The sequence below is a fragment of the Leptonychotes weddellii genome, chromosome 8, assembly GCF_054177405.1.
Source record: "Leptonychotes weddellii isolate Sample4059 chromosome 8, ASM5417740v2, whole genome shotgun sequence".
In the NCBI taxonomy this organism is placed as follows: domain Eukaryota; kingdom Metazoa; phylum Chordata; class Mammalia; order Carnivora; family Phocidae; genus Leptonychotes; species Leptonychotes weddellii.
Window position 1 is genome coordinate 14,369,837 of NC_138376.1, and position 27,958 is coordinate 14,397,794.

The 27,958-nt window shown below is 36.3% G+C and overlaps 1 protein-coding gene across 1 annotated transcript in view; it reads left to right on the top strand.

The window, feature by feature from the left end:
- The window catches only part of LOC102743246 (uncharacterized), a gene marked incomplete at its 5' end in the record, with an annotated part of 218,059 nt that overhangs the window by 14,998 nt on the left and 175,103 nt on the right, over positions 1-27,958 (top strand). Inside the window, 3 exon segments of the mRNA XM_081827532.1 lie at positions 1,459-1,545; positions 8,697-8,765; positions 11,652-11,812. Of these exon segments, the coding sequence (XP_081683658.1) occupies positions 1,459-1,545; positions 8,697-8,765; positions 11,652-11,812 (317 nt within the window).

A 27,958-nucleotide genomic window follows, 5' to 3' on the forward strand; every position in this document is an offset into this window, starting at 1 on the left:
TGCTAGCATATGGAAGAGTGTGCTTTGGGTACCACAGTGCTTTGTGGTAGAGGGGAAAAAAACCCAAAACCAATTACATGAATGAGGTAGAATGACTGTGTTATTGCAGTACATAAGACTTTGATTACATACTGCCAAGATTCATACCAGCCTAGTAGTTGTTGACAGATAAAGTAACAAAAATGAAACTCATTTATTTTTTTCTTTATTGAGACCTCAAGGAAAAGCAGATTTTCAGTTCTTGTACTTACTACGTTGATAGAACAGAGACGGACAGCGAAAATGTGCCAGTCCAGAAATATAAATTAAACCTCGGTTCATATCAAAATTCCATTTAGTCTTGGAAAAGGAGCTGCTGTTTGGATTATTTTTGATCCTAAATCAAATATACAATGGAGGATCACAGTATACCTGGTATTTGTTAACCCTTTCCTGTGAACAATACTTGCAACCTTATTGTTGTTTTTGGTCGACGATGCTTTATTTCTTTCGCAGTGTTTGAGGCAACTTGAATTATCGTCAGGGTAGGTTATCTTTTACTGAATGCAAATTGCTAGCAACAGACATATACATTTCAGTCTGCAGGAAGTATGAAACTAGGTTTGGAAAATTGATAACAGACTCTTTTCTCTATTACAAAGTCCTATTCGATGCTACAGTTTGATTATTGAGACAAGGACAAAAGTAAGTGAGAAATATAAAGTGAGGATTTTTGGATTGTTTGTTGAGATTGTTGATGTGTATTGAACAAAACTTCTGCCTAGATCATTTGTACCTTCCCTTCATGTAACTTAAGTTGACAGAGCAAAAAGGACCTTTTACTTTCTTTTCTTTTTCTCTCTTTATCTCCTGCCCTCCTTTACCCTCCCTCCCCTCCTTCCTTCCTTCCTTCCTTCCTTCCTTCCTTCCTTCCTTCCTTCTTTCTTCTTCCCTCCTTCCCTCTCTTCTTTCTCTCTCTTTCTCTTCACTTTTTCTTTTTATTCAACTGTTGACATGGAAATTTTGCTACAGTTTCTCATAACTAAGACACTACGAAATCGATGACAGAATTCTGGAAACAACAACACGGTAGACTTGGGGAATGGATATACAAGTGGGTAAACAGAACAATCAGTGAACCCTAAACATCATTATAATCCAACAATGTCCGTTTCTTTGAGTATATCCTAAACATAATTTTGCTTAAATTTTTTTTATTATTATTCTAAAGTCTACATTTGATCATATTCTCATTAATTTTTTAGCAACCGAAAGCATGAACTCGTTTCTTGAATTACCTTTTCTGACCTTTTGCAAGACGATAATTACAAAAAAGGGAGGCCTGGAAGAACTTGTACAAAAATTAAGCTTATAAAGTAGCTAAAATGGCCCTTCTGTGCTGGTGTCGATTTCAAAATTAACATTTTGGTTCATGTGCTTCTAATAATCACTGACCCTTACTTCATGTACTTTCCACAGGAAATGAATATAGCAGAAATTACTTTGACCCACTGATGGATGAGGAAATCAACCCAAGGCAGTGTGGGATGGAGGTCAGCAGAGAGGGTGAGCTAGAATTAAGTATGTAATTTTTGTGTCAGAATATTCTTTTCCATTCATGAAAATGAGGTGACAAAGATCACACATGCAGTTCCGTTTAGATTTTGCGGCTTACAATTTAAATGGTAAGTTTTAACCACTAACAACATGATGGGCAGCGAAGGTAGCTTTTGATCAAGGACAGCCAGCTGGTCAGAGAGAAGAGGCAGGGATTTGCTTTCGTTTGACACAGCCACCAGAAGCAGTTTGGTGTCATTATAAGGCCCGTGTTATGCGTATGAGGAGCATCATCACTTTACAAATTCCATCTCTGCTCTTTGAGTTTAAAATGAGCATTCTTCGATGAGTTGCAAAATTCATCTAGCGTAAGAAGATTCTGTGCATGGTGACTACTGATTCCTTTCATTGGAGGCGGGACACCGCTGCCTGGGTTCTGAACCACAAAGGTGCATTGGTCTGATGATTTCTTCTTCTATAACCTTGAGTCTGTTGCAGTTGTAAAATAGCAATTCAGAAGATGACATTTCACACTGGGCACCAGTCACTGAATCTGAACTTTTTAGGGGAAGATGGGGTAAATCTTCACAGATAGAGGGGCTCAAGCGCAGTGCAAAAATTATTTTAAAAGACAGTTTTCAATAACTACACCTCTTTTTAGATGACACAGAATCCACGGATATCATCAAAAGACGTATGTACAAGATAGGGCAAGAACTTACTCTCAGGGCAGTTTTTACCAGTAACTCAAATCAAGGTGAATTGAAAACTGGAAAAATCTCAACCTTATATTTGCCCAACACACTTGGGGGATGAAAGATAATCCCAATGCGTTCTGGAGAGGAGTATCAGTTGGATTCTTCTTGAAATCTGTTTTAAATCCTTGGAGATCACAATATATAGCTGTGTTTGATGGAGTTTTTGTAATGTAAGGACTAAAGTTGGCTTAATAAGATGTTCAATGATATATGATGAGGAATGGCTGTAAGCACGGACAGGCAAGTGACCCAAAATATTGTGGGCCACTCTTCCCTAGTCAGCAGTGATCGCCCAATGCCTGGGGTTCACTTTGGGTCCCGTGTTTCAGAGCAGGCAGCTGTCTTTATATCCAGTTTTAAGCCTGCAATTAGTAATCATTTCTTTTTCTTTTTGCCGGGTATTCAAGCCTATTTCATCTAGGGGAATAGACAGTGCTAATGAACACAAGATTGCCTTCCACATCCTCTGTGGCACAGAGCTGAAGACCATGCAGGGACGTAACAGGGCTGGGAGGGGCCACCTGAGCAAAGGTGCAACGCACAGCATTTTGTGTGTTTGCCCCATCTATCTTCACCCTGGTTCAGCTTTGTTCTCATATTTATTTGTTTATAATTTGTTTTTTTTCTCAAATCAATACAGCTTTTATTGCATCTTTAAAATACCACAAATAAGTCTGAAAAATCATCCGACATCTTGCTGTTTCTGTAGCTGGGCAACTTAGATCTTATTCATCAGCCTGCCAGACTGGTCCTTTTTCCGAAGCATAGACACCATCTCCAAATTTTCTGTCATCCTTGTTTTTAACTGTGGTGGCTCACTGAATCAAATCAGCTGAGTGTGATCCCAGTTCAGTGTCCTTTCCTTCAAGAATTAACTCATCTTTCTTGAGTTACTGAACAAGCAACACCTAGTCTCATCCAAACCCTGGGGATGTATTTTTCACCCAAGAAATTTCAGATTTCAAGAAGAGAACCATTCTCCTGAATGACAACGTTGGTGGTGAAGTGAGCTTTCACAGGCCTCATCTTGTAATGGAAGCCCAGTGTCACGCCCTTGACCATGTTCTGTACATGACTACAGACAGTGTGGACAGTAGCCAGTTCTTTGCTGTTTCCTATCACTTGTCAGCTCAGAGCCTCTTCTATTTCTTTCCAAGGAGTCTGAGTTCTACATTGATGTGCTTGGAGTCTCTTTTCAGGGTTCCTCTGGGGCCCTTCACAATAACAGTGTCCCTTCAGAGTGATGTCGACACTTTCGGAATGTCAACAGTCTGATCGCTGAGAATGGTCTCCATTCTCACAGTAGATGTGGCAAAGCTGTTTATAATTTGTACTCTACTTGTTTCCAAAATAGTTGGAGACAGCTTATAATAGAAATGTAAATGCATATGGTCAAAGCAAAGTTCAAATATAGATGAAAGAGGGATTTGAGAACGCCTATACAAAGAAGTAAATGTACGAGAAATCGAGGACAGTATTATAACTATAATTAATCACTTACTCTTACTTTGTGCTTCTTGGAAGTTAAATATAAAGGGATATCAGTTAGAAAACGTTCAATGTTAAACAGAATTTATGACTCTTTTTCAGTGTCGATAACCCACCATCACCACCACCATTTTATTTTATTTATTTATCTTTTAAATATTTATTTATTTGGGAGAGAGAGAGAGGGTGAGTGGGGGGGCAGAGGGAGAGGGAAAGAAAGAGTCTCAAGCAGACCCCACGCTGAGCATAGAGCCTGACTCGGGGCTCGATCTCACGACCCTGAGATCATGACCTAAGCTAAAATCAAGAGTCGGACGCTTAACAACTGAGTCACCCAGGCGCCCCTACCATTTTATTTTATTTTATTTTATTTTATTTTATTTTTTTAACAGTAGATCCTGGAAGGATAATATTATGCTAATTTTTTATCTGGCAAAGATTGTAAAAATAGTGGACAATTGGTTCTTGGTTCTTGGTCAATACATTTTACTTAATATGGAGTATAGATCTGAGAGTTGCTACGAGGCATCTACTACATAGCTGCACAACATTTTATTATCTTACAATTTGGATATGATTTGATGTAAGTGATATTAGCTTGTGGATCAGTCAGGGTTCTCCAAAGAACCAGAACCCAGAACCAATAAATAAGCTCTCTTTCTGTCTCTACATATCACATAATACATGTATAACATACATGTACATAATACATATACAATATGTGTATATGCAGAGAGAGACAGACGGATAGAAAGAGGGAGATTTAAGAAATTGGTTCATGTGATTGTAGGGACTAGCAAGTCTATCTATAGGGCCAAGGCTGGTAGGGTGGAGATTCAGGTAAAGTTTGATGTGAAATTCAGGCAAGTATTGATAAGCAGTCTTGAGACTGAATTTGGCAGGGCAAATCACAGAGATTTGGCAAGCATGGAGTGGAAATCTGATCCCTATCTTTGGCACTATCTGTTCTCTTTTCCATTAGGTGTTGCCTTTTTCCTGTTGCCTTTCCCCACCTTTCCCTTTGAGGAGAACTTCTGAAGGGCAAAGTAAGCAGATTGATTCAAATTGTTGAATTTAAGTTTGAAGGGGACATTCTCTTGCCTTCAGTTCCTGTCTTATGTAACCCATTTGACCCTCCAGGGTTCTATTGGGACAACACTGAGGGGGTTTCTCACCAGGTCTGCCTACAGAAGGAACTAGAAACTTTGGAAGTGGAGGCATAATTTCTATATCGCAGTTGTTGAGGAGAATCACTTCTTTGGGAAACCTGCATTTTCTCTCGTGCCTTCAACTGATTGGACGAGGCCCACCCACATTGCGTGTAGAGTAATTTGCTTTACTCAAAATGTACTAATGTAAATGTCAATCACATCTGAAAAAGACCATCACAGCAGCACCTAGACTGATGTTTGACCAAACAACTAGGTACCCCAGCCTAGCCAAGTTGACACATCAAGTTAACCATCACCTGTTGTATTTAATAATAACAAATTAATTCATAATAATGGAGTGTTGAGGCCCATGGATTTGACATACTAAATTTGTTCTCCCTGATCACCAGACTTTAATTCTCTTCCTACTCAGTCTCAAGTGAACACCAGCTCCTGCCTGGAATTGTTGGATTGCTTTTGTCCACACCTACTCTTCCTTTGCTTTAATCTATTGTCCACACAGCACCTTGCTCATCCCCCACCAAAGCTCTCTTACTGTTGCCTGTTGCTTTCAGGGTAAAGACCAATCTACTCTCCTTCTTCATCTCAGGTCCCCTGCACTTGCTCACTGTGCTCTGGCCACATTGGACTTCCTTTTGTTCCTTATATGCATGGAGCTCCTTCTGGACACTGAACACTCACAGGTGCTGGGACAGCCTCCTTACTGGCCATTGTACTCTGTTCCTGAAGATTCAGCTTACATGTCAATTATCCACTCCCTTGACTAATCAAAGTGATGTTTCCCTGTCTACCTTCTTTATCAAACACATCGCAATGATCACTAAACTGTTTATTAGTGAGGTTACCTGTGAAATGTGTTTCTCCCCTATTAGACCATCTCCTGAACACAAAGAAGGATGAGATTCTGCTTACCTTGTTCACTGATGAATTCTTTAAGGCTTAGCACAACAGTTGGCATAGAGCACGAGTTGGCTTGAGAAATCTTTGTTGAGTGAATGTATAGATGAAGAAATGAATGGAAAGTGCTAAGCATAATATCCCAAACATGGTGAGCCTTCTGTACACAGGAGTTATTATTACTTCTTGAGTGCTCAAGGGGTGTCTTAAGCTGGACATAGCAGCTCTGGCCAGCCCATGCAAAACTGTCCAAAGTAGCTGTCATTATTTCTATTTTTAAGAAGAAGAAACAAGCTGGGGCGCCTGGGTGGCTCAGTCGTTAAACGTCTGCCTTCGGCTCAGGTCATGATCCCAGGGTTCTGGGATCGAGTCCCGCAATGGGCTCCCCGCTCTGCGGGAAGCCTGCTTCTCCCTCTCCCACTCCCCCTGCTTGTGTTCCTGCTCTCACTATCTCTCTCTCTGTCAAATAAATAAATAAAATCTTTAAAAAAAGAAAAAGAAGAAGAAACAAGCTTAGAAAGATTTAGTAGTTTTCTTAAGATCACAGAGATTTGGCAAGCATGGAGTGGAAATCTGATCCCTATCTTTGGCACTATCTGTTCTCTTTTCCATTAGGTGTTGCCTTTTTCCTGTTGCCTTTCCCCACCTTTCCCTTTGAGGAAAACTTCTGAAGGGCAAAGTAAGCAAATCGATTCAAATTGTTGAATTTAAGTTTGAAGGGGACATTCTCTTGCCTTCAGTTCCTGTCTTATGTAACCCATTTGACCCTCCAGGGTTCTATTGGGACAACACTGAGGGGGTTTCTCACCAGGTCTGCCTACAGAAGGAACTAGAAACTTTGGTTCAGGTTCCTCTCATATGACACCTCAGAAGCTGTCTATAATTCATTACTTCATAATGAAAACGAAAACACTAGTTCAGAATGACAGAACCTAAACTATTGAAAAATTCTGTACTTCATACAATTACTAAGTAGTTAACAACAAACAAATAAGGAAATGGGGGTGGCTGCCCTTTGCTGAGTCCCTACTATATTCTAGGCGTGAAGCAACATGCTTTACGTGTGTTATCTTCTTAACCCTCACTTCCATCCCATTTTGGGGGCCAGGAGATTAAAGCTCAAAGACTCTAAGAAGTTGCCCCAAGATTACAGAGCTAGTTAAGTGGCAGACCTGGGATTTGGACGTAGGTTTGCCTCTCTCTAAAGATGGTGTCTCTGTATTAATGCCATTTATGTTTTGCCTATCTGTTTGCTTGACATGCAAGATGTATGTTCATTTATTCTTTTCTGTGATCCTCATTGGTCTGTCAGGATTACCTAGTCCTTATAGTGAGGCTTTTATTACGTCTGCAGAAATTTCCCCATCTATGCATCTGCTATTGCTCACTGTTAATTTCTAAATAAGATTCTTTTATGAGCCATATATCAGCATTACAAGTTTTGTTGCTGTTCTCCCTAAGACTTATCAAGTTCCAGGCAATGCCGGAATACAAGTTCATGCTTCCCTAATGCACAACCTGCAAAATGTCTTCTGGGGATGGCCCCTTCTCCCTTTCCCCCAAATGTTGGGGTGGTAGGAGGTTTGTGCAGGCTCTTGGCAGGAAAAGAACATTTGAAGGTCAACTGATACTTGAGGAAATCATCTGCAGGGTTCAGTGAGCAGAAGCTGACTTCAAAGACCTTTTTATGTTACACTTTCAGACATTCTATCTGGCTCCAGCAGCCTAAGCTTTCCTGACTACTAATCCCAAATCCACGAGCACAGGCTACAGTGAATTTCTTTCCAACACTGATGTTCAAAAGATCATAGGGATGGATGGAAAGGGGGGACCTCGAATTTTCGGGAACTTCTCACTTGGACAGTGAAAACCCCTTAAGGCTCTTCTAGAACACTTGCTGTTGGAGTTTCAGATGTGAGTTGCAGAATTGACTACCATCCCCAGAGTTGGCTTGCCCATGGAGTACAAAGTGAGAAGTAGTAGAAATATGTGGGCTTTATTAAAACTACCTCTGTAAGAGTACAACCACAGTTTAGTTCATCCACTTGCCTCCTAGAGGAAGGGGAACATTTTGATGTATGTATGTATATCCTAAGACAGGGGTGGTAATCCAAATTTGCATCATTTATGTTTGGTTCTATCTAGTGGCAGATCTACCTAGATGACTCTTTAAACCCTTTTCCAGAACCATGTTTTTTTGATCATGCGTTTTTTTTTTTTATGTTTGGTTGGTTGGCTGGTTTCCGTTTTTTAATGACATAACTCTGTTACTTTAAATTCACAAAAGAACTAAGTAGCACTTGTATTTGCTATTATATTGCAATAGCATATATAAAAGAATTTAAGACCACCTAACGCCACTAAGTTTGTTGTTTCTTGCATATATGCAGTAAAAAATAGGATATGCAGAGAGTAGGTAGTGGAAAACCCTCATTCATTTTGCTTATATATTCTGTTGTATGATTTGACAAACCATAATGGCTTGTTCTGAAATGATTTTTGTGTAGTGCATGTCATAATCCACTGAATTTTAGATCATTTTTATTGGAGAAGAATTATGAATTATGGTATTCATACCATATTTGAATACCATATATCATACCGTATTATGAATACCCTGCAATATACATTTAAAAGTCATTGTTCCAGTTATCATTGATTTATAAAAGGTTTTTTTTTTATTTCAGAGGAAGGCAGCATATTGAATAGAATTTGTGTCTATGACCTATAAAATAACTAAAGAGCCACAATGATTAATAATTTCTTTTTGTAATTCAATTTGCATATTTATAAATTAACTGATGAGAAAGTTATCACAAATATGTTCTTTTAGCACCCCTACAAGTTGATAATAGAATTCTCTGTGATTGATTAATGGGGCTGTTTGACAAGCATGGACGAGGAGAAGCCCAAGGTTAAGAGACTAATTATTTTCAATCTTTTGTATTAACATTAGTTGTAAATTCATTAAGACGTTTTCCTGCAAATGCTGATCTGTGTTTTCTAAACATAACCACTCACTGATAACCTATGTGTGTCTTTGATGGTTGCAAATACTTAAATATAGCTAAAGCTGGGGGGAAAGGTAACTATGGCTCAGTTTTCTAGAATTACATAGAATTTATAACACTAGAGAGTGAAATGATTTACTTGCTATTGCATGATCTTACAAGGAGATATGACATATTTGGATTCTCTACTATGGTGCTATATACCACTCTTTTTAAAGAGTGTATTTCAGCTTTTAGATAAATGCTTTGGGTGATAGAAAACAAGCAGTATATTGTTTTCAATCTTAGCATGGGAATTCATACTTGTGAATGTTAGGCTCTTTAAGTAAGTAATTCTCATGTGTATTAATATAGGAATTTAAAGATAATCCCTTAAAACTAAAATCTAAATTCTTAGGTTAACACATACAAATTCATGCCAGAACCACACTGGAGATTTTACCAAAGCATTAATTGTAAATTGTTGTAACCACTTGTATTTAAATTCATTAAGTTTTTTTTTTTCTCAGTATATGTTTAGTTCTTCTCAAATGATCATTGTCTCTTTCTAATTTAAATAATTCTTTAAAATACTTGTGAGGGCTCGTAGTTAAGTCCTCTATATTTTTAGTTATTTTTCTAATAAATTTATGCTTAGCCTTCACCATTTGGTAACTGTGTGACCTTGGGCCAATTTCTTAACGTTTCTTTGCCATTTCTGCCAAATGGACATATGATCCCTCCCACAATGGAGTAGTTATGGGGATTAAATTATTCATTAATACATGGGCAGACATCATAAGCACACACACACAGAGAATAATGAATATAATTGATAATGATGAAAAAATTAATACCAACTAAATATTTGCTGAGTGCTGACCAGGTGCTTGGCATTGTCCTAACCACTGTTCAATTTTAAATAGGGTAAGTATTAACTTACTTAAACCTCCTAACAATCCTGAAGTTTAGGCCACCTTTTTTATCCCCATTTACGGAGTATCATCCCCTAAAAATTTTATTCCTGCCTAGATACATTTCCCCTTAGCTTTTTTACTATCAGTTTGTGTAACTTTTTATTTCTTTTTGTCTTTATAAACCAAACAGACTCGTTTTCAGTCCAGCTTGATCCCTCATTTTGAAAGATCCTCACTTGAATGAAGAATTAGGATTCCCCAGAGAAGCAGAATCCAATAGAACCAATAGAAAGAGAAAGACATTTATGGGGGCTGGCAAGTCTGAAATCCTTAGGACACACTGGTAGGGTGGAGATTCAGGTAAGAGTTGATGTTAAATTCAGGCAGGAGTTGAAGTCTTGAGTCATAATTCCTCAGGGCAGCAGGCTGAAGATTCAAGCAAGAGACAATGTTGCAGTCTTGAGACTCAATTCCTTCTTTTTGGGGAAACCCTAATCTTTACTCTTAAGGCTTTCAAATGACTGGATGAGGCCCACTCACATCATGAAGGGGGATCTGCTTTGCTCAAAATCTACCAATGTAAATGTTAATCACATCTAAAAAAATTACTTCGCTGGCAACATCTAGACTGGTGTTTGAACAAATAACTGGGCACCATACTCTAGCCATGCAGACACATAAAATGGCTATGTTTAAATTAGTGAGATTTCTATATTTTTAGTCTAATATGTGAGTCAGCAAATATATATTGAATATTTGTGTGTGTGTGTGTGTGTGTGTGTGTGTGCTAGGCATTGAGCAATGCCCTTTTATACCTACTATGTCCCTTCCATTCTGACAAGTCTTTGCAGCTTGGATTCTGGAAACCACCCATGTACACATTTACAGGTGGCACCTGATAGGCTTTTGAAATAATTTGTGAGCTTTCAAAAGTCTTATGGAACTTACAGAATGAATAGCCAGGCACTATTTGTCAGTACTATATGGTCAGCTATGTTGTTCAAGAGGATATATTTGAGACTTAGAAAGTTTAAAAAAACTTGTGCAAGGTAATACGGTGAACCAGTGAACAAAGAAACCAATCCTCTGGACACTGAAGCCCAGGGCTCTTTCCCAGTATCCTACCTCATGTCCTGCTGGACACCAAGCTCTCTTCCTTTGGTTAAAAGTGTTTAGGTTTTTGTTAAAATTCTAACTTTGGAGGCATGGAAAATTCTACATTTTATCTTCCAGCATTTTTTCCCAAGCCTGGAAGAGAGAGGATTATTGTATATTTACAGTGTGCATCTAGCTAGATGAATAGATGCATTTTGTAGATGATACTGTTTTCAGAAGATAGAGAGAGAAAGAAAGTACACACATACAAATATGCAAATAAACAAGGCAGCCCAAATAAAGTCCCTCTGTGTTTGCAAAGCTCAGGAACTGTTCTCAGGGGTCCTAACTTGAAAAATGAAGCCAAGCGCTCCGGCTTCTCCTATACATATTCACCTCCCAAGTTGGTTTCAGCAAAATGGTGAGCAAGTGGTAAGACGTTGAGGTAAACAACATGTAATATTAACACACAGAAAAGCGGAATATCTACACTTCAGGAGGTATTTGGTAAGTGGGAAAAAGGCTTTCATGCAGAGCCTGTATTTGACTCAACTTTGGGGACACGACAGGAAGAACAAAAGTTGTTGGCATTGGGCTTGTTTTTAATCATAAAACTTGTTCTGGGCTTTAGCAATTTCCCAGTACATTAAACAGAGAATAACTTGCTAAATTGTAGATTATGGAAAACCAAGCTGTATCCCCAATAAGAAAAAATGTGGTTAGATGACTGTGTGTTAAGCCAATGTTAAAGTGACAAAGAGCAAGTCAAATTCGTGTGATTTTTCTTGGGGTAAATAGATGAGAGCTTCAAGGAGATTCTGGATTCTGAAGAGCCAGTGAGTTCCAGAAAGAGACCCGAACCCCGCAAAGAGGACAGCCAAGACACTTCTGTCTACAGTGAGGCGTCTGGACGTGTTCAGAAAAGTATAATTCTGCCTGGAAGTTCTTCTTTGGAACAGGTCAGCATGAAATATATATTGAGAAATGTAAGATAATCTCTCTTTTTAAAATAGCAAGTTGAAATGTCAGTCCTACACATCATCCATTGGTTTTACTCACTAACCCACCCTGTCTAGAACACATGATTCATGACTTGCCCAAATCTTTTCCCTTATTTTTCATATACCTTTTAGCAAGCAGAACTTATGCTATTTATCAATATCACACAATTTAATTTTACTTCATCTGGTTTTATTTCATTTACCCCGAGAAGAAGGGTAGGCTGAGTCAGGCTAAAGAGGAAAAAATATCACCAGGGGAGTGGTACTTACTTCAGTGCATTGTTAGAGGAGGAGGAGATGAGTCATTCATAAAGAATCCAGCACAAAGGAAGTGCTCTTTAAATGGCATGGGCATGCGGAGAGAAAAAATGATTGTCCCCTTCCCAGGCCAACACTCTCCATGTTCTCACTTTCACAGTGTCAGGAAGTCCCCTGAACATTCTCTGCAGGAAAATACTTCACATTTGGTGTTAGAGCTCATAGCTTTCATCCTTGGTCCTGATATTTATATGAATTTGAATTTCTGTGTAAAGTAGGATGAAATAATTTAAGCCTTTTATGGTTGTGGTGAGGATTAATAAATGTGTCCAAATGCCTGGCAGTTGATGTTTCTCTTTTCTTATGACTCATATTACATATTTGTTGAGACTGTTACCTATGCTTACTTTTTTTTAAAGATATTTTTAAAATTTATTTTGAGAGAGGAAGAGAGAGAGAGAGAGAGGGAGTTGGGGGAAAGGCAGAGGGAGAGGGAGAGAGAGAATCTCAAGCAGACTCAGCACTAAGCGTGGAGTCAGATACGGGACTTGATCTCACAACCATGAGAGTATGACCTGAGCCAAAATCAAGAGTCAGCCGCTTAACTGACAGAGCCACCCAGGCACCCCCACCTATGCTTACTTTTTATTACTATTGTAAAGGTGAACTGATACTTACAAAAGTCAAGGTGTTTATTTTTTATTTTTTTTTAAAGATTATTTATCAGAGAGAGAGAGGGAGAGAGAAAGCACACGGGGGGGAGAGGCAGAGGGAGAAGCAGGCTCCCTACTGAACAGGGAGCCCGACGTGGGGCTCGATCCCAGGACCCTGGGATCATGACCTGATCCGAAGGCAGATGCTCAACCAACTGAGCCACTCAGGTGTCCCGAAGAGAAGATCTCAATAGAGGTGAGAGCTGTTGGGTGAGTCTGTTCTCAAACTATTTATCTATACCTATTAATGTATATTGGAGCTTTCATCTCAACATTACGTGGCCTCTAGTGGTGGTTGTGGGGTGACAAAGAATTGAGACTGCAAAATAAATAAATAAATAAATAAATAGATGAAAAGGACCTTTACTAAAACATCACAGGGACTGACTGGGCTGGGAATTGTCTGGTACAGAGATTACTGTGGGAAAACCCAACAGACAGAGATCCTGACAGTTGATGTGTATCCTGGAGAAAAAAAAAATAAGACTGAGTGCTACAAAACCAAAAGAGCAACAGTGGATTGCAAAGGGCATGCAACTGAGAGTCAATTGAGGCTTGGAGTCAATTGAGAGGTCCCATTTCAAGGGTCATGCAAATGATGACCTATTACTTTAATTGTTAACGCTGTAATTTAGTTACCTGAGTATATAAAACTCTTTAGAAATATTTGCACTGACTTTATATATCTCATAGACATTAGAAAGCTTGTAAGAAAGACATGAAATGACTTGGGTTTGAGAATTATCCAGTAAGAAATAAAACTCAGCAATTAAGTGCATAATGTTAACAAATTTAATCATAGAAGAAATCCAGGAAACAATCATGCATTGTTTTTTGAATAAGTATTGAATTAAAAATAAAATAATTGTATTTTATATTTTAGCTACCAGAGGGAAGTGTTTTCCTGGACATTTCCTAATATTTACTGTATGTGATGTACCTGCTCTTATCGGTTGCAGATAACTAGGTTTTCCTCTGAATTTTAATAATAATTCATATATTTAGTTTATTCAATTAGGAAGCTATGCTTTCTGGAGGTTTTAAGAAATGATTTATGTGTAATGTACTACAATAAGGAAAATTATTTTAAGTTTTGTCTTGATTTTATTTTATTTATTTATTTTTAATTAAAAAATATTTTATTTATTTATTTGAGAGAGAGAGAGCACAAGCAGGGGGAGAAGCAGAGGGAGAGAGAGAAGTAGGCTCCCCACTGAGCTGGGAGCCCAATGCGGGGCTCGATCCCAGGACCCTAGGATCATGACCTGAGCCGAAGGCAGACGCTTAACCCACTGAGCCACCCAGGTGTCCCAAGTTTTTGTCTTGATTTTAAAAATGAAATATAGCATTTAGGATAATGGTGGAGTAACATATTAGTTTGAACCAAGCATCTTCCAGGGAGACATTCTGAAAAGCTTATCAGTGTGTACTGGCAGCTAAGCCTACTTTTCTAAATTTTTCATAACTGTCTAGTATTTGGCAATGGGCAATTTTGAATGAAATCTAGCATCATGTGTGAATGAGAGTCAAGTCTGAACCCTCACTCTTGAATATAAGAGAAAACATAGATGTGTAAAATCCATAGTAAAATCCCCATAAATAAAAGATGGATGTTATAAGACACTTTAATAGATTAATCAGTATATTTTCTGTAAGTAAGAGCATATTCTCCTATGTGGTTAGCATGGAAAACTTTTTGAGATACAGTGGACTTTTAAAAATCACTAAAGACATTTATATGAGCTAAACTTCTATTTTCTTACTTAACCAATATCATAGCTTATCTTTCACTCCTTAAATATTACATTATATTTAATGTATTTAATGTAAATATATTAAATATAAAATAACATTTTTATATTTAATTTATATTAAATTAATTTTAATTAAATTATACATATTTTAATATATAAATTATAAGTTTTTAAAATGCAAATACATTATATTTAATGTATTTAATTTAAATATAAATTAAATATAAAATATAAATTATATTAAATATAATAATAAATTATAATGTAAATATAAATTAAGACATAATAAATAAAATTATAAACAGAAGAAGAGTGCAAACATTATTTCATAGTGGCAAAAAAAAGCAGTAGTGCTTTCCCACATGTTAATTCAAGGGAAACCATGATGACACTGCCCTGGTCCATAGTTTGTAAGCATCTGCCACATTCGGTGGCTTTTCTGAAATAGGCAGGGAAAATGCCATATTATTACAAATGTGAAAGATGGCTCTCCAGAGCAGAAATACAATTTTCCAAATTAAAAACCTCATGGAATCCTTTTCAGTTTTAATACGTGGTTAAATCTATATAAGAAAAATGTACTGTCCAACTTATGGCACTCCGATTTTTCCTTACTTAGCCTCCATTGTATGTATTATTTTTCAATTCCTCATTAGTTACCTGGCACATATTTTGAACATCCCAGAATGATCAGGAAACAAAAGGTTTCAGACGGAAGCATTCTTGCTAAAGCAGACTGGCATTGAAGGAACAGCAGGTTACCATCTAGAATGAATATACACATTTCAGTGATGTTATCTTTGCTCTGAAAATCTTTATCTAAAGCAGCCACAATCAACTGTTTATTTACTTACTGTCAGTTCACATTTTATCAGCACTTCTAAGTGAAAAGAGATTTGCAAAACAAAAAAATGTTTTGACTTGTTACTTTTTCATTGAGATTTATTTTACGTCTTACCTTTTTTTTTTGCTGTGATTCATAAGATTTTTAGTTCCTATCAAAACATGAGTTTTTCTCCATCTTTTCTTTCCTCCTTTCCAATAGTAGGAGCTATTAAAGCTGATAATTAAGCAACTGGGGTGACTGAAGAAATTTATATCATGAGAAAATGTGTGGGCACACCGCATAACAGTAACCTAAGAATGAGTAAGGCAACTAATTCTACAAGCATCTGTCTCTGGGTGTGCAGACATGGTCCAGGGATAACATTTTATATATCTAGAGATTGGGTGAGCTGATCATTCTTTAAAAAGTCTCCATTAGCATAATTTCTTAGAACTGAAAATTCAATATCCCTAAACTGTCAGAGAATTTGAGGTTCTATTACTGGATACAAATCTAAAGTGCAAAAATTCTTTATTTCAGATGAATGGTAAATGCTTTTCTTTTAGTACTCCAGTAAGCCATAAAGTATGGCTTATGTGCTCTTATGGGAGTCCAGGAGCCTATTAGGACATGTTCCAGGATAGGAAGCCGCCCCACTGCTGCATGGAATTGGGTCAAGGAAGGAGAAAATGTCATGATTTGGAGTACAGGCTTATATGTGTTAATAGAACCATCTGTGTGTGTAAGACTGATGAATCACAGACCTCTACCCCTGAAACAAATAATATATGTTAATTAAAAAAAAGAATTCAGAAAGAAGATTTCAGGCCCAAAAACCCTCATAAATGAAAATTTTTAAAGTAAAAAAAACCAAAAAAACCCACCATGTGTAGGAAAAGACAAAGTAGGAGAGCTGACTAATCTTCAGGAGATTGTCATATTCTTTTTTTAAAAAAATATTTTATTTATTTATTTGAGAGAGAGAGAGACAGAGATAGCAAGAGAGAGAATGAGCAGGGAGGAGAGGGAGAAGCAGGCTCCCCCCCTGAGCAGGGAGCCTGATGTGGATTTCCATCCCAGGACCCTGAGATCATGACCTGAGCCTAAGGCAGACACTTAACCGACTGAGCCACCCAGGTGCCCCAGATTGTCATATTCTATTAAACTTCTAGATCCTATTCTAAACTCCTGTATTTCAAATTGTAGTAAAGTGGTTCCTGACATGTCTAGCCATTCACCTTTATCTTTTTATCAATATGTAGTCCACCACCACCAACAATCAAGCTTGCTCAAAGTTCAAGGCAAGCTCAAGAGGCTGTCAGTTAGCATTTTGACCAGATATCCTCTCACCTTTATTAAGACAAAATTGACATTTCTGAAACACAGATATTGATGTAAGGGTTTCTCGTTTGCTGTTTGAGAGCAAAGCATGCTACTTTTTATATAACTTTTTTTTTTTGTAATTTCATTATGTTGAGAATGTCATACAGAACATGATTTTATTATGTATCTTTGTAAAACAAAACAGCATCAGTTTGACAAATTACTTAATAATTCTACTCTCTTCTTTGCCCAACTCCTCCCATTCTCTTACAAAGTTCCTTGTATAACCAAATTCCCTTCAGAAACTCAGCCCTCAGTTATATATCAGCAAATGAAAATTTGTGCTGAATAAGACAGAAATGAGAATGCTACATTGTGTTCAAGAGAAGGAAACCCCCCTACATGATATTTAACACTTAGAGTAGTACCTCAGTAAATAAGTCAAGATACTTATGCTTTATTCCATGAGCTTCTCTAACATCAGGGTCCATTTTTTTTAATCTTCAAACCAAGTCCAGAGCCTGGCAGAAAACATAAAGTATACTCTCATTTTTAGATGAATGAATGAATAAATGAATGAATGCTGTAGATAACTGATAGGGTAAAATTATCATGGATAACATTAGCATATTAATGTTCTTCAATATTAATTTTCTCTAATACAGTCTAATGTCTCTATGTGGAGTGTTAGGATTTGGTACTCTCATACATATCATCTCAATTATATTTAAAAATATTTGTGTCATAGAATAGAGAAAAAGGCTCTTTTATGGATTTATTGAGGTATAATTGAAAAATAAAATTGTAATATATTTAAAGTGTATAATGTGATGATTTGGTATACTTTTTTTTGTTTGTTTTGGTGAGAATGCTTAAGATCTACTGTCTTATCAAATTTCAAGTGTACAATCTAGTATTATTAACTATTCCTAATGTTATATATTAGATCTTTCAAAGTTATTCAACCTATAACTGAAAGTTTGTACCTTTGATCAACATCTCTCTATTTCTCATATTCCCCAACCCTGGCAACTACCATTCTACTCTATTTCTATGAATTTGACATTTAATTTTTTTTTTAGATTCCACATATAAGAGATAGCATATAGTATTTGTCTTTTTCTGTCCAGCTTATTTCACTTATCATAAAAATCTGAACAAATTAGGTATAAAGAAATGTACATCAACATAATAAAGGCCACCTGTGACAAGCCCACAGCTAACATTATAGTCAATGGTGAAAAGGTGAAAGCTTTTCCTCAACTATCTGGAACCCACTTTTGCCACTTCTATTCAATATAGTACTGGAAGTCCTAGCCAGAGTAATTAGATAAGAAAAAGAAATGGCATTCAAATCAGAAAAAGCTTCTTAAATAATACAGTAGTGAACATTCATTGCATACCTACTGATTCTATTTTAAACACTTTGCATAATTTAACCTCACAACTGCCTTAAGAACAAATGATTATATTCATTTTCTAGAAGAGCAACATGACACACAGAAAGGCTAATTGAAGGTTTGTAGCTAAGTTGCTGAACCAGGATTCAAACAGAGAGTCTTAACCATTACATTATATTGTTAGTAGCAGTTCACAGTATTCAAGGAATATGGCATTTTAATGTAAAACTTTCTGTCATTTATCTGGTATTTTGAAGGAAGTGACATTCTAGACCAATTAAGTGCTTTTGACATCCTTTGAATTATTCTATAGGGAATATGGACCGATATATTTTATGAAGTGAGTGATAACACTATTTCATCTTGTATTTGGTAAAACCAAAAAAACAAAACAAAACAAAAACAAAAACAAAGTTGAGACATGTTTACAATAGCTTAAAGACTCCATGACATTCCTTGCAGTTAAGCTGGTAAAATAATGTCCAAGAAAGAATGAATTACAAAATAATTATTCTGTTATTTTTGAAAATACAGAGCATTAAAAAGAATTGGCTAGCATTTTATACTACATACCATTGAATTCATACCTTATATACCTTCTTTCACCTTAAAAAAGGACTGTCATTCCCCAAATATATACCACATTAAAAATAAAATTCTTCTCCACAATCTGTAGTTAGTCACGTTCTACTACTATTTTTTTAGGAAGCTCAATCTGCTCTTCTCTTGCCACATCTTATCTTATGTTCTCTGAGTAAGTGACATATTGCTATCATGCTCCGCTCACCTTGAAGTTGAGAGCTTTGTCCTGTTTGTGCATCTTTCTACCCAACATCCATCGTGGAATTCAATATTTGCTAATTAGATATTTATTGAATGGGCATTTGATACATAGCATATTGGATAAAGAAATACTTGCAGAACATCTGAACCATTCACCTCCTAACATATCTTCATAAGGTCATGAATCCAATTAGAATTTTTATATGTTAAGATGAAACAAAGTCGTTACAGCCTGTTGCTACTGTTCTTTGTATTCTTTAACTCTAGCTGCCATAACAAAATACCACAGCCTGGATGGCTTAAACAACAGACATTTGTTTTCCCACTCTTCTGGAGGCTGGAAGTCTGAGATCAGGGTACCAGTGTGGTTGGTTTCTGGAGAGATTCCTCTCCCTGGCTTGTAGGTGGTTGCCTTCCCCTGTATCTTCACATAGCAGGGAAAGAGAGAAAGCACAAACTCTCTGGCTCTCCTTAGAAGGGCAGTAATCACATCATGAGGGTTCTGTCCTCACAACCTCATCGAAATCTCATTATCTTCCAAAGGCCCCATCTCCACCACAGTCACATTGGGGATTAAGGTTTAAACATTTGAATTTTGCTGGAACACAATTCAGTCTGTAGAACACTTCCTTAAAAAATACTAGGTTTTCATGAAAACTTTTCTGCATAGATCTTAGCTCATGAAAAATTTATTTACCCTGAGTCCTGAAGAATGTACTTGTTTCACAAACGTTTCAGCGGAAGTGCTCCTAGTGGCTGAGTGCTTTGTTTATTTTAGGATAGAGCCTTGCATGGAGAGAGGCCTCAGGCTGAGAAAGAAGGCTGCTCAGAGACAGGTGGACTGCCAAGGCGCTGAGAAGTTGCACTCCTTCTTGCCTATCAGAGACCAAAGTGCTTCTAAATATTCCTGGAAGAAGATTTTTGACATGCACTTTTAGGAGGGACAAAGTAAAATAAAATTGTCTACTTTACTGTTAATATTTAGAAACTTTTCTTCAATCATTTGAAATCTGATCTGTGCCATCTATCAATTTGGAAAGGATGAAATCTTTCCAAACATGTGCTGAATGTGTACCATTTTTGCTAGTTCAGTTGCTCACTCTGAGTGTTTAATGTGTTAGAATATGAAATGGTACAGTGGAGCATGGTTTGAGAAGAAACAGAAAACACATGTATAGTCTTGGGGCTGAAAATTTCCAGCAAAACCAATGATTTGACTCTTAGCTTCTTGAAGTGAAAATTTGGATTACTTCATTTCCAAAGAAAAGTGAGGTGCAAAAAAGAGTGTGTGTATGAGAGAGAGACAGATTTATCAGCGAAATTGTTTAAGGATCATTAAAATGAAAAAAGGGGTATGTAAGAAAATCATCTTAATGAGAACTTTTGATGCCAAGTCCTATGTACGTAGTCAGTTGAAACATGAGTTCTCTGTAGAATTTGCACACAACCATGAAAAACTCCCAGTAGGCACAATCCTCTAAAACCAGGATGCTGGGTAGGTATATTTACAAAGACTTCCAAACAGGAACTGTTAGACTACAGGAAGCCCATTTTCTATATGTCTGCATAACATCAATTAATATTAACAAGAATTGTATCTGACTATGGAGAGAAACAGCTTTCTTAACTTTCACCTCTCTTTTCCCCCAATAAATTATTGCTGACCACAATGCTCATTAGTGACACAATAAAAAGGGGCTACTGGTAAATAATAACAATTCTTTGTAATTATATACAGCGCCTTTGATCAGAGCAGCTCAAAGCCTTCGTGACTTACTAATTTTTGAAATACTTCAGTGAAGTATGAGGGTGTCAAGGATTACTACCCTCATTTCGTAAACAGAGAAATCGAGTTTTGCAAGAAACTATCCCAAGGTCATTCAATGATTGGGTGACAGTATCAGGGATATGATCTGTAAGCCAGAGATAATGAGAACAAACAGCTCAACAGAAGCCAACAGCGTCTCAGAGATTGCTGAGAAACTTTATGTAATGCTCAGAAATAAGACGGCTTTTAAAAGCATATTTTTCATTTAGCTTTTACTTGAATCATTCCTACTAGTAATGGAGAGCCCTCCACAGTTTCCCATTTAGATCACTTAATATTGGGGCATTTCCTTGAGCCTTCTCTGTGTTTATATTTCTTCTACGTGAAGAAATAGTGTATGTACATTTTCTTTGAAACCATTCACATTAATTACTAATAGAAAAAAAGAAGAAAAAATTACATATATAAATCTCCACCTCTATATATGTTTAGTCCATGGAATATTAATCCATTTCATCCATTGATTTTGAAAAACATTAAAAGATGTATTGTATTCTGCTTCATTGTAATGCTCATCTGAATCAAGGTCAAGGGTATAGAGCCTGCATTATTATTATTATTATTTTTCAAAAGCTGACTTCTCAGTTACAATTGGAAATGACACTCAAAAGATGGCAAATCAGATTTCCTTTAAAATTTGTCTCAACCCCCCCACACTGTGTGGTTTATGGGGAGGATAAAAATTTCTCTTTTCCGTGATTATTTTTACATTGCCTCTTTGCTCTGTTATGGTTACTTAAATTTTCAAAGGCTTGTGTCTTCGGACACTTATGGAGTAAGTGGCAGAGTCTCTAAGAAACAGGCATTAACTTGTTTGCGTGCATGCGCGCACACACACCCACCCACCCACACACACAGGAGTTCGTATTTTATGTCTTTTCCCCATGCCCCATTTTCTAAGTATATCACAGTTTTATGCATAGTGGACCTTCGAGATTGTCCACTGGTTTCCTTGTTATTTTGCTGAGGACTTCCTTTTCTCATACTATCTGTTTTGTTTTTATGACATACCGATTCTCTCTCATCTTTATCTCTTGTGTTCTTCAGATAAAACTCAATAATACTGTCTATTTAAATGTGGTCTATTGACCTCTCTCAGGATACCTGAGGTGCTGATTAGAATGCACATTCCTGAGAACGAACATGTACGTACCATCTCAGAATCTCTGTGATAGGAGCCCTAGAGTATATAAATTTAACACAGGCCTTCCAGAAGATTCGTATACACATTAAACTAAAGATCTTATTCTATCTTATAATCATCGATAATACTTTTATAACACTTACTATGTGACAAGCATTGGTCTTAATGTATAGGAACTCATTTTATTCCTGCAGAAACCCTTGAGATGTTATGACTTGAAAAAAGGCATGTTGCTAAGAACATAAATTCCTGCTCTCCATATAAATTTATAATGTACTAGTCATACGTAAGATGACTAGACCTTTAAGCTATGAGGTATAATTTCGGATTTAATTGATAAGTTGCAAAATTAGTATAGAAAAAGCTTGACTACCCTTCATTCAGATTGAATTGCTTTTAAAAATAATTATCTCTGGAGTGGTACATTTATTTCATTGAGATCTTTTTCTTTGGTAGAGCGGATTTATTCTGTCTTTATGTCTCAGTCATAGAAAATGATGTATTTTCTGGAAAGTTTTGGACTTTATAGGCATTCTTCCATTGTCCATTTTTGTTTTTAGGTTCTTAAAATTTTCTCACAAATGAACTATCTCCAAAAAACCATTTTTTTCCCAGGGATTTTTCTGGGATAATCAAGAAAATTGGGATATAGACAGGATATTAGAAAATATGAAAAAACTAGCTGTTACAGTAATCAAGACAGTTTGGAATTGGTGAAAGATCAATGTAACATAATAAGGAAACTAGAAATAGACTAACACAGATATAGTCAACTGAATTTTGATAGAGGAGTAAAAATGCAATGGAGAAAAGAAAGTCTTTTCTACAAATGGTGTGGGAACAACTGGACATCTCCATGCCAAAAACAAACACACAAACAAAAAACCCCCAAAACAAAATAGAACTTGAACACAAACTTTACACTTCTCACAAAAGTTGACTCAAAATTGATCATAGACCTAAATGTAAAGCACAGAACCATAAAATTTCTACAAAATAACATAAGAGACATTTTAGATGACTTTAGGAATGGTGATAACTTTTTAGATACAACACCAAAGGCATAATCCAGGAAAGAAATAATTTATAAGCTGAACTTGATTAAAAACTTCTAGTCTGTGTAAGATAGTATTAAGAAAATGAAGAGACAAGCCATAGAATGGCAGAATATATTTCCAAAGATGTATCTGAAAAAGGACTGTTATCCATAATACATAAAGAACTCTTAAAACTCAGCAATAAGAAAGTGAATGACATGATAGGCATATTAAGAGATGCTGAATGTCATATGTCACTAGGGGCATATAAATTAAAACAACAATGAGATAGCACTACCTGCCTATTAGAATGGCCAAAATTCAAGACAGTGACAACATGAAACACGGGTGAGGATGTGGAAGAACAGGAACTCTCATTCATTGCTGGTGGGAATGCAAAATCGTACAGCCACTTTGGAAGACAGTTTAGCAGTTTCTTAAAAAGCTAAACACACTCTTACTGCATGATCCAACAATCACTCTTCTCGATATTTACCCAAATGAGTTGAAAACTTATATTTTCACAAAAACTTGCATACAGATGTTTATAGCCGCTTTATTTGTAATTACCCAAACTTGAAAACAACCAAGATGTCCTTCAGTAGGTAAATGGTACATCTGACAACAGGATATTATTTAGTACTAGAAAGAAATGAGCTATCAAGCCCTGAAAAGACATGAAGAAACTATACTATAATTCCTGCTAGGAAGCAGTGCTCAGACTTTCCTGTGGAACAATCATAAGGGAACTGATTTTTTGGCACTGCTGGTAGAGACTCACCTCTGCACTGATTCTTACCCAGGAAGGGGGCCTTGTCTGTGTAGGAGGTGGCAGAGTGACAAACACAGAAATAGCAGGAAATCACAGTTTGAAAAACCTTCTACGTGATTCTCACAGGTTGCTTCGAGAGTGGTGGGTGGTGGCCGCAGGAGCTTGACTCCCTCCACACTTTCTGCAGTTAAGAACTCTGATTAAAATAACATGACTACCTATACAAAGCACTGCATGACTTGCTTAAGATTATTTTGACTCAATGTGTATATTATATTGTAAGACATTCATAGAGAAAAAGGCAAATCGAAGCTTTCTCTGTGGAAGAAGTATCCCTCATCCTAAAACTAATTCATTTTTCTTTACTCTGGGTCAGAGCTCTCCCCTACACTTCAAATTCTCCATTGTCCTTCTAAACCCTTCTAAACCAGTGGCTATTCCATTTTCCTCATCTTCATAATCTTCTCAAGAACTATTTTATTTTACCTTTTCAGTTTCTTCTATTATTTGTTCATTTTCTATTTCAGTGATTTCTTCCCTTATCTTCATTATTCCTTATTGTATTACCCCACAGGTGTGCAATAGACCCCCCCCACCCCAAATTTACATCAGATATCAAAATTGATGGTTTCACATACACACACCAAGAGGGTACGAGAAGGTTTATTACTCATATAATGAGGTTTTCTGGGGAGAACAGGACAGGTTCACAAGTGGACCTAAGAATGGCTTGAGAGGGTAGGGAGAGGAGAAGCCTGGCTTTTCCTGTGGTTAGGTGGTGGGACTGGGGTGAAGACTCTGCATGCAGTATGTATTGGCATGGTGTGAACTTCTCACTGACATCAAGTGTGAGAGTATCTAGGCTTTCTTAATAGCTTGCCCACCTATGGGGTAGGGTGGGAGGACAGAGGCTGAAAAGTGTCAACGGTCAAACATCAAAAAAAGAGTGAGACTCTTTATTACCCCACCATTTGCTTACTTTGGGATTAATTCACTTTTCAAACTTTTTTTTAAAGGCTTAAGGTGAAAGCATACATCATTGATTTTATACTTTAGACCTTCCTCTCACAATGTAGAATTAAAAGCTATACATTTTCTTGATGTACTTTTTTGCTCCATTCCACTGGTTTGGGCATATTTTACATATATATATATATAAATTTATTTCATTTTACAATTTTAATATATTTAAAAATTTCCCCTTTGACCTATGGGTTCTTTAGAAGCATGCTGTTTAAGTTCCAAATATTTGGGAAATTTTTCTAGATATCTTATTGTTGTTGGTTGCTAATTTAATATAGTTGTAATCAGAGAAAATACTCTGTATTATGCTAATCCTTTGAAATTTATTACAACTTATTTTAAGGCCCAGCATATGGTCTATCTCATTCAAGGTTCTACCTGCATTTGGGAAGACTGTATGTTATGCTGTTCTGTGTAATTTTCTATAAATGTCAAATAGGTCAAGTTGTTCAATAGCACTGTTAAAATTTTCTACATTTTTACTGATTTTTTTGTGTGTGTCCTCTTCTATGAGTTATTGAAAAGTATTAAATTCTCCAAGTAAGATTATGGATTTGTCTGTCTCTCCCTTTAGTCCTGTCAGCTGTTGTTTCATATGTTTAGAAGCTTTATTATTACATGCCTATACCTTGAAGACTATTATTTTTTCCTTTTAATCATTACAAAATACCCCTCTTTGGCTCTGGTCATACTCTTCATCTGGAGACGCTCTGCCTGATGGTAATATAGCCACACCTGATTATACTATGTATTATACATCTGATTCTTTAAATTATATATTATATATCTGATTCTTCGCATAGTGTTTGCATGGTTTACATTTTTTCATTCCTTTACTTTCAAAATTTTATGTCAAATGTATGTTTCATGTTAACAACATATACTTTGGTCTTGGTATTTTATTTTGTATAACAATCTCTGCCTTTGTATAAGGTTTTAGACTATATTTAATGAAATCACTAATATGTATGAGTTTAAATATATCATCTTGTTATTTGATTTCTATTTATCTTGTCTGCTCTTTGTTCTTCTGTTTTCTCTTTGTTCTTCTCTTTTTATCTTGCCTTTTTAGAGGTTTTTTTTTTTTTTTTTGGTGATGGATCCATTTTATCTATTCTGTTGATGTTTTTAATCATGCCTCCTTAGTGTTGTTTTTTTCTTTAATGGTGTTCTAGAGATTACAGAATGCATCTCTAACTTATCACAGTCTGCCTTCAAAAATATTTCACTGTTTCACAGAACATTTAGGAAATTGACAATAGCATATTTCCAATTGTAAACCTCCCATGCTTTGTGCTCCTGGTCTTACATATTTTATTTCTATAAATTCTATAACCTCCAAAGCATTGTTATTATTATAATTTTGCTTCAAAAAGTTAACAGGCTCTTCAAGAAATGGAAAGACTCATATATCTTTAAAAATATAAATAGTAATATAAAGATCTTTTATATTTACCACCATATTATTATTTCTGGTGTCTTTTATTCTTTCCTCCAAAACTGGATTTCCATCTGGTATTTCTAGTCAGATAAGGAACTTCTTTTAATAACTCTTATGGTGTAGGGCTGCCGTAAGTGAATTTTTTCTGTTTTCATCTGGCTGAAAATATCTCTATTTTGCTTTCACTTTGAAGGATATTTTTGTTGAACATAGACTTCTAGACTGACAGTTTTTCTTGCAGCACTGAAAATATGCTATTCCATAGTCTTCTGGTCTCCACTGTCTCATTTGTGAAATTAGCCTTCATTCTTCTGTTGTTTCTGTATATGAGATCCAGTTAATTGTCATTATTCATAGATTCCTGATTTGCAAATTCACTAACCTGCTAAAATTTATTTGTAATTTCCAAATCAATCATTGTGGCACTTTTGTTTTAATTCATGAAGATGGGCAGAATGGTAAAAGTTTGAGTTGCCTGTTGGGCAAGTTCCCAGCTGTGGTTGGACAAGGTAACACCATACTTTCTTCTTTCAGCTCTCCTATTTAAACAAGGGTACTTTCTGTGGTCTATTTAATGCCACATTTTTTGCATTTCTTTCCGTTTTTTGGTGATTTCACTGTTTCAAATAGTCCCCACGTGTAGTTAAGTCTGTCTAGTCTTCCTAAGCACAAGAAAGCTGTGATGGGCCTTATAGAGAAATTATATATTTTAGATAAGCTTCATTCACATGTGAGTTGCAGTTCCACTGACTGTGAGTTGAATATTAATGAATCAAGAATACAGTACATCCAGAAAAAGGAAGAGGAAATTCACCTCCTCTGCATGAGGCTGCTCCAGAGAGTGCTAAAGTGACTTCTATACTGGGTAATGAGCTATGGAAAAGATGGAAAAGTGGCTAAATTTGTGGATTCATGAGATGACAACTCATTTCATATTTAAAGCATAATGGGCAGTATTTTTCTGAGACTAACAACCAGATAAATTTGTTGTCATGTTTCCTAGGTTCAGGAATGTGTTAAACCTACCTCAGTTAGTGCTGACCTACTTTCATGTTTTGAAAGGTGATGCAATGTGAAAAATGTTCAACTTGCCGTCAGGGCAGGTTTGGTAGATTGGAGGCTGTGGAAGAATTTTAGAAATACCAGCGAAGTTTTATATGAGGAAAGGTGATGTGGTAAAGGAGGTTTGTGTAATGAGACAGGCTTGTTTTATATGGATGTCGGCAATGACTATATGTAACAGGTAGTGTTTCTATTGATAAAATGTGACCAGAGGCTCACAGGCACCTAACCCCATATGTTCCCTAGGAACAATGGTTCAGTATTCACTAATTCAGTGTGTGCAGTGACTTTATTGAACATTACTACCACAAATGATAAGAATCAACTATATGTCTTTTCATCTGGGGACTTTCAAGATTTTTCTCTTTATTTGGTTTTCATTGTTTTGGTTCTGATGATCCTTAGATTTGATTTTCTTTGTATATTTGCTACCTGAAGTTTGTTGAGTTTCTTGGGTCTGTGGTTTTGGTCTTTTATCAATTATGTAAAAGTCTTAGCCATTACCTCTTCAAATATATCTTCTGCCCCATTCTTTCTCTCTTGTTTTTCTGGGACTCTTTGTATGTTAGATTATAAGATGTATTTCATGGATCTTGGATACTGACTTTATTTATGTGAACTTTTTTTCCCCTTGAATTTGCATTTATATTAACCTATTTTTAGTTTTACTCATTTTCCCCCTCAGCCCCATTCAGTCTGCTAAGTCCACTGAAAGAGTTTTTGATCATTGATATCTTTCT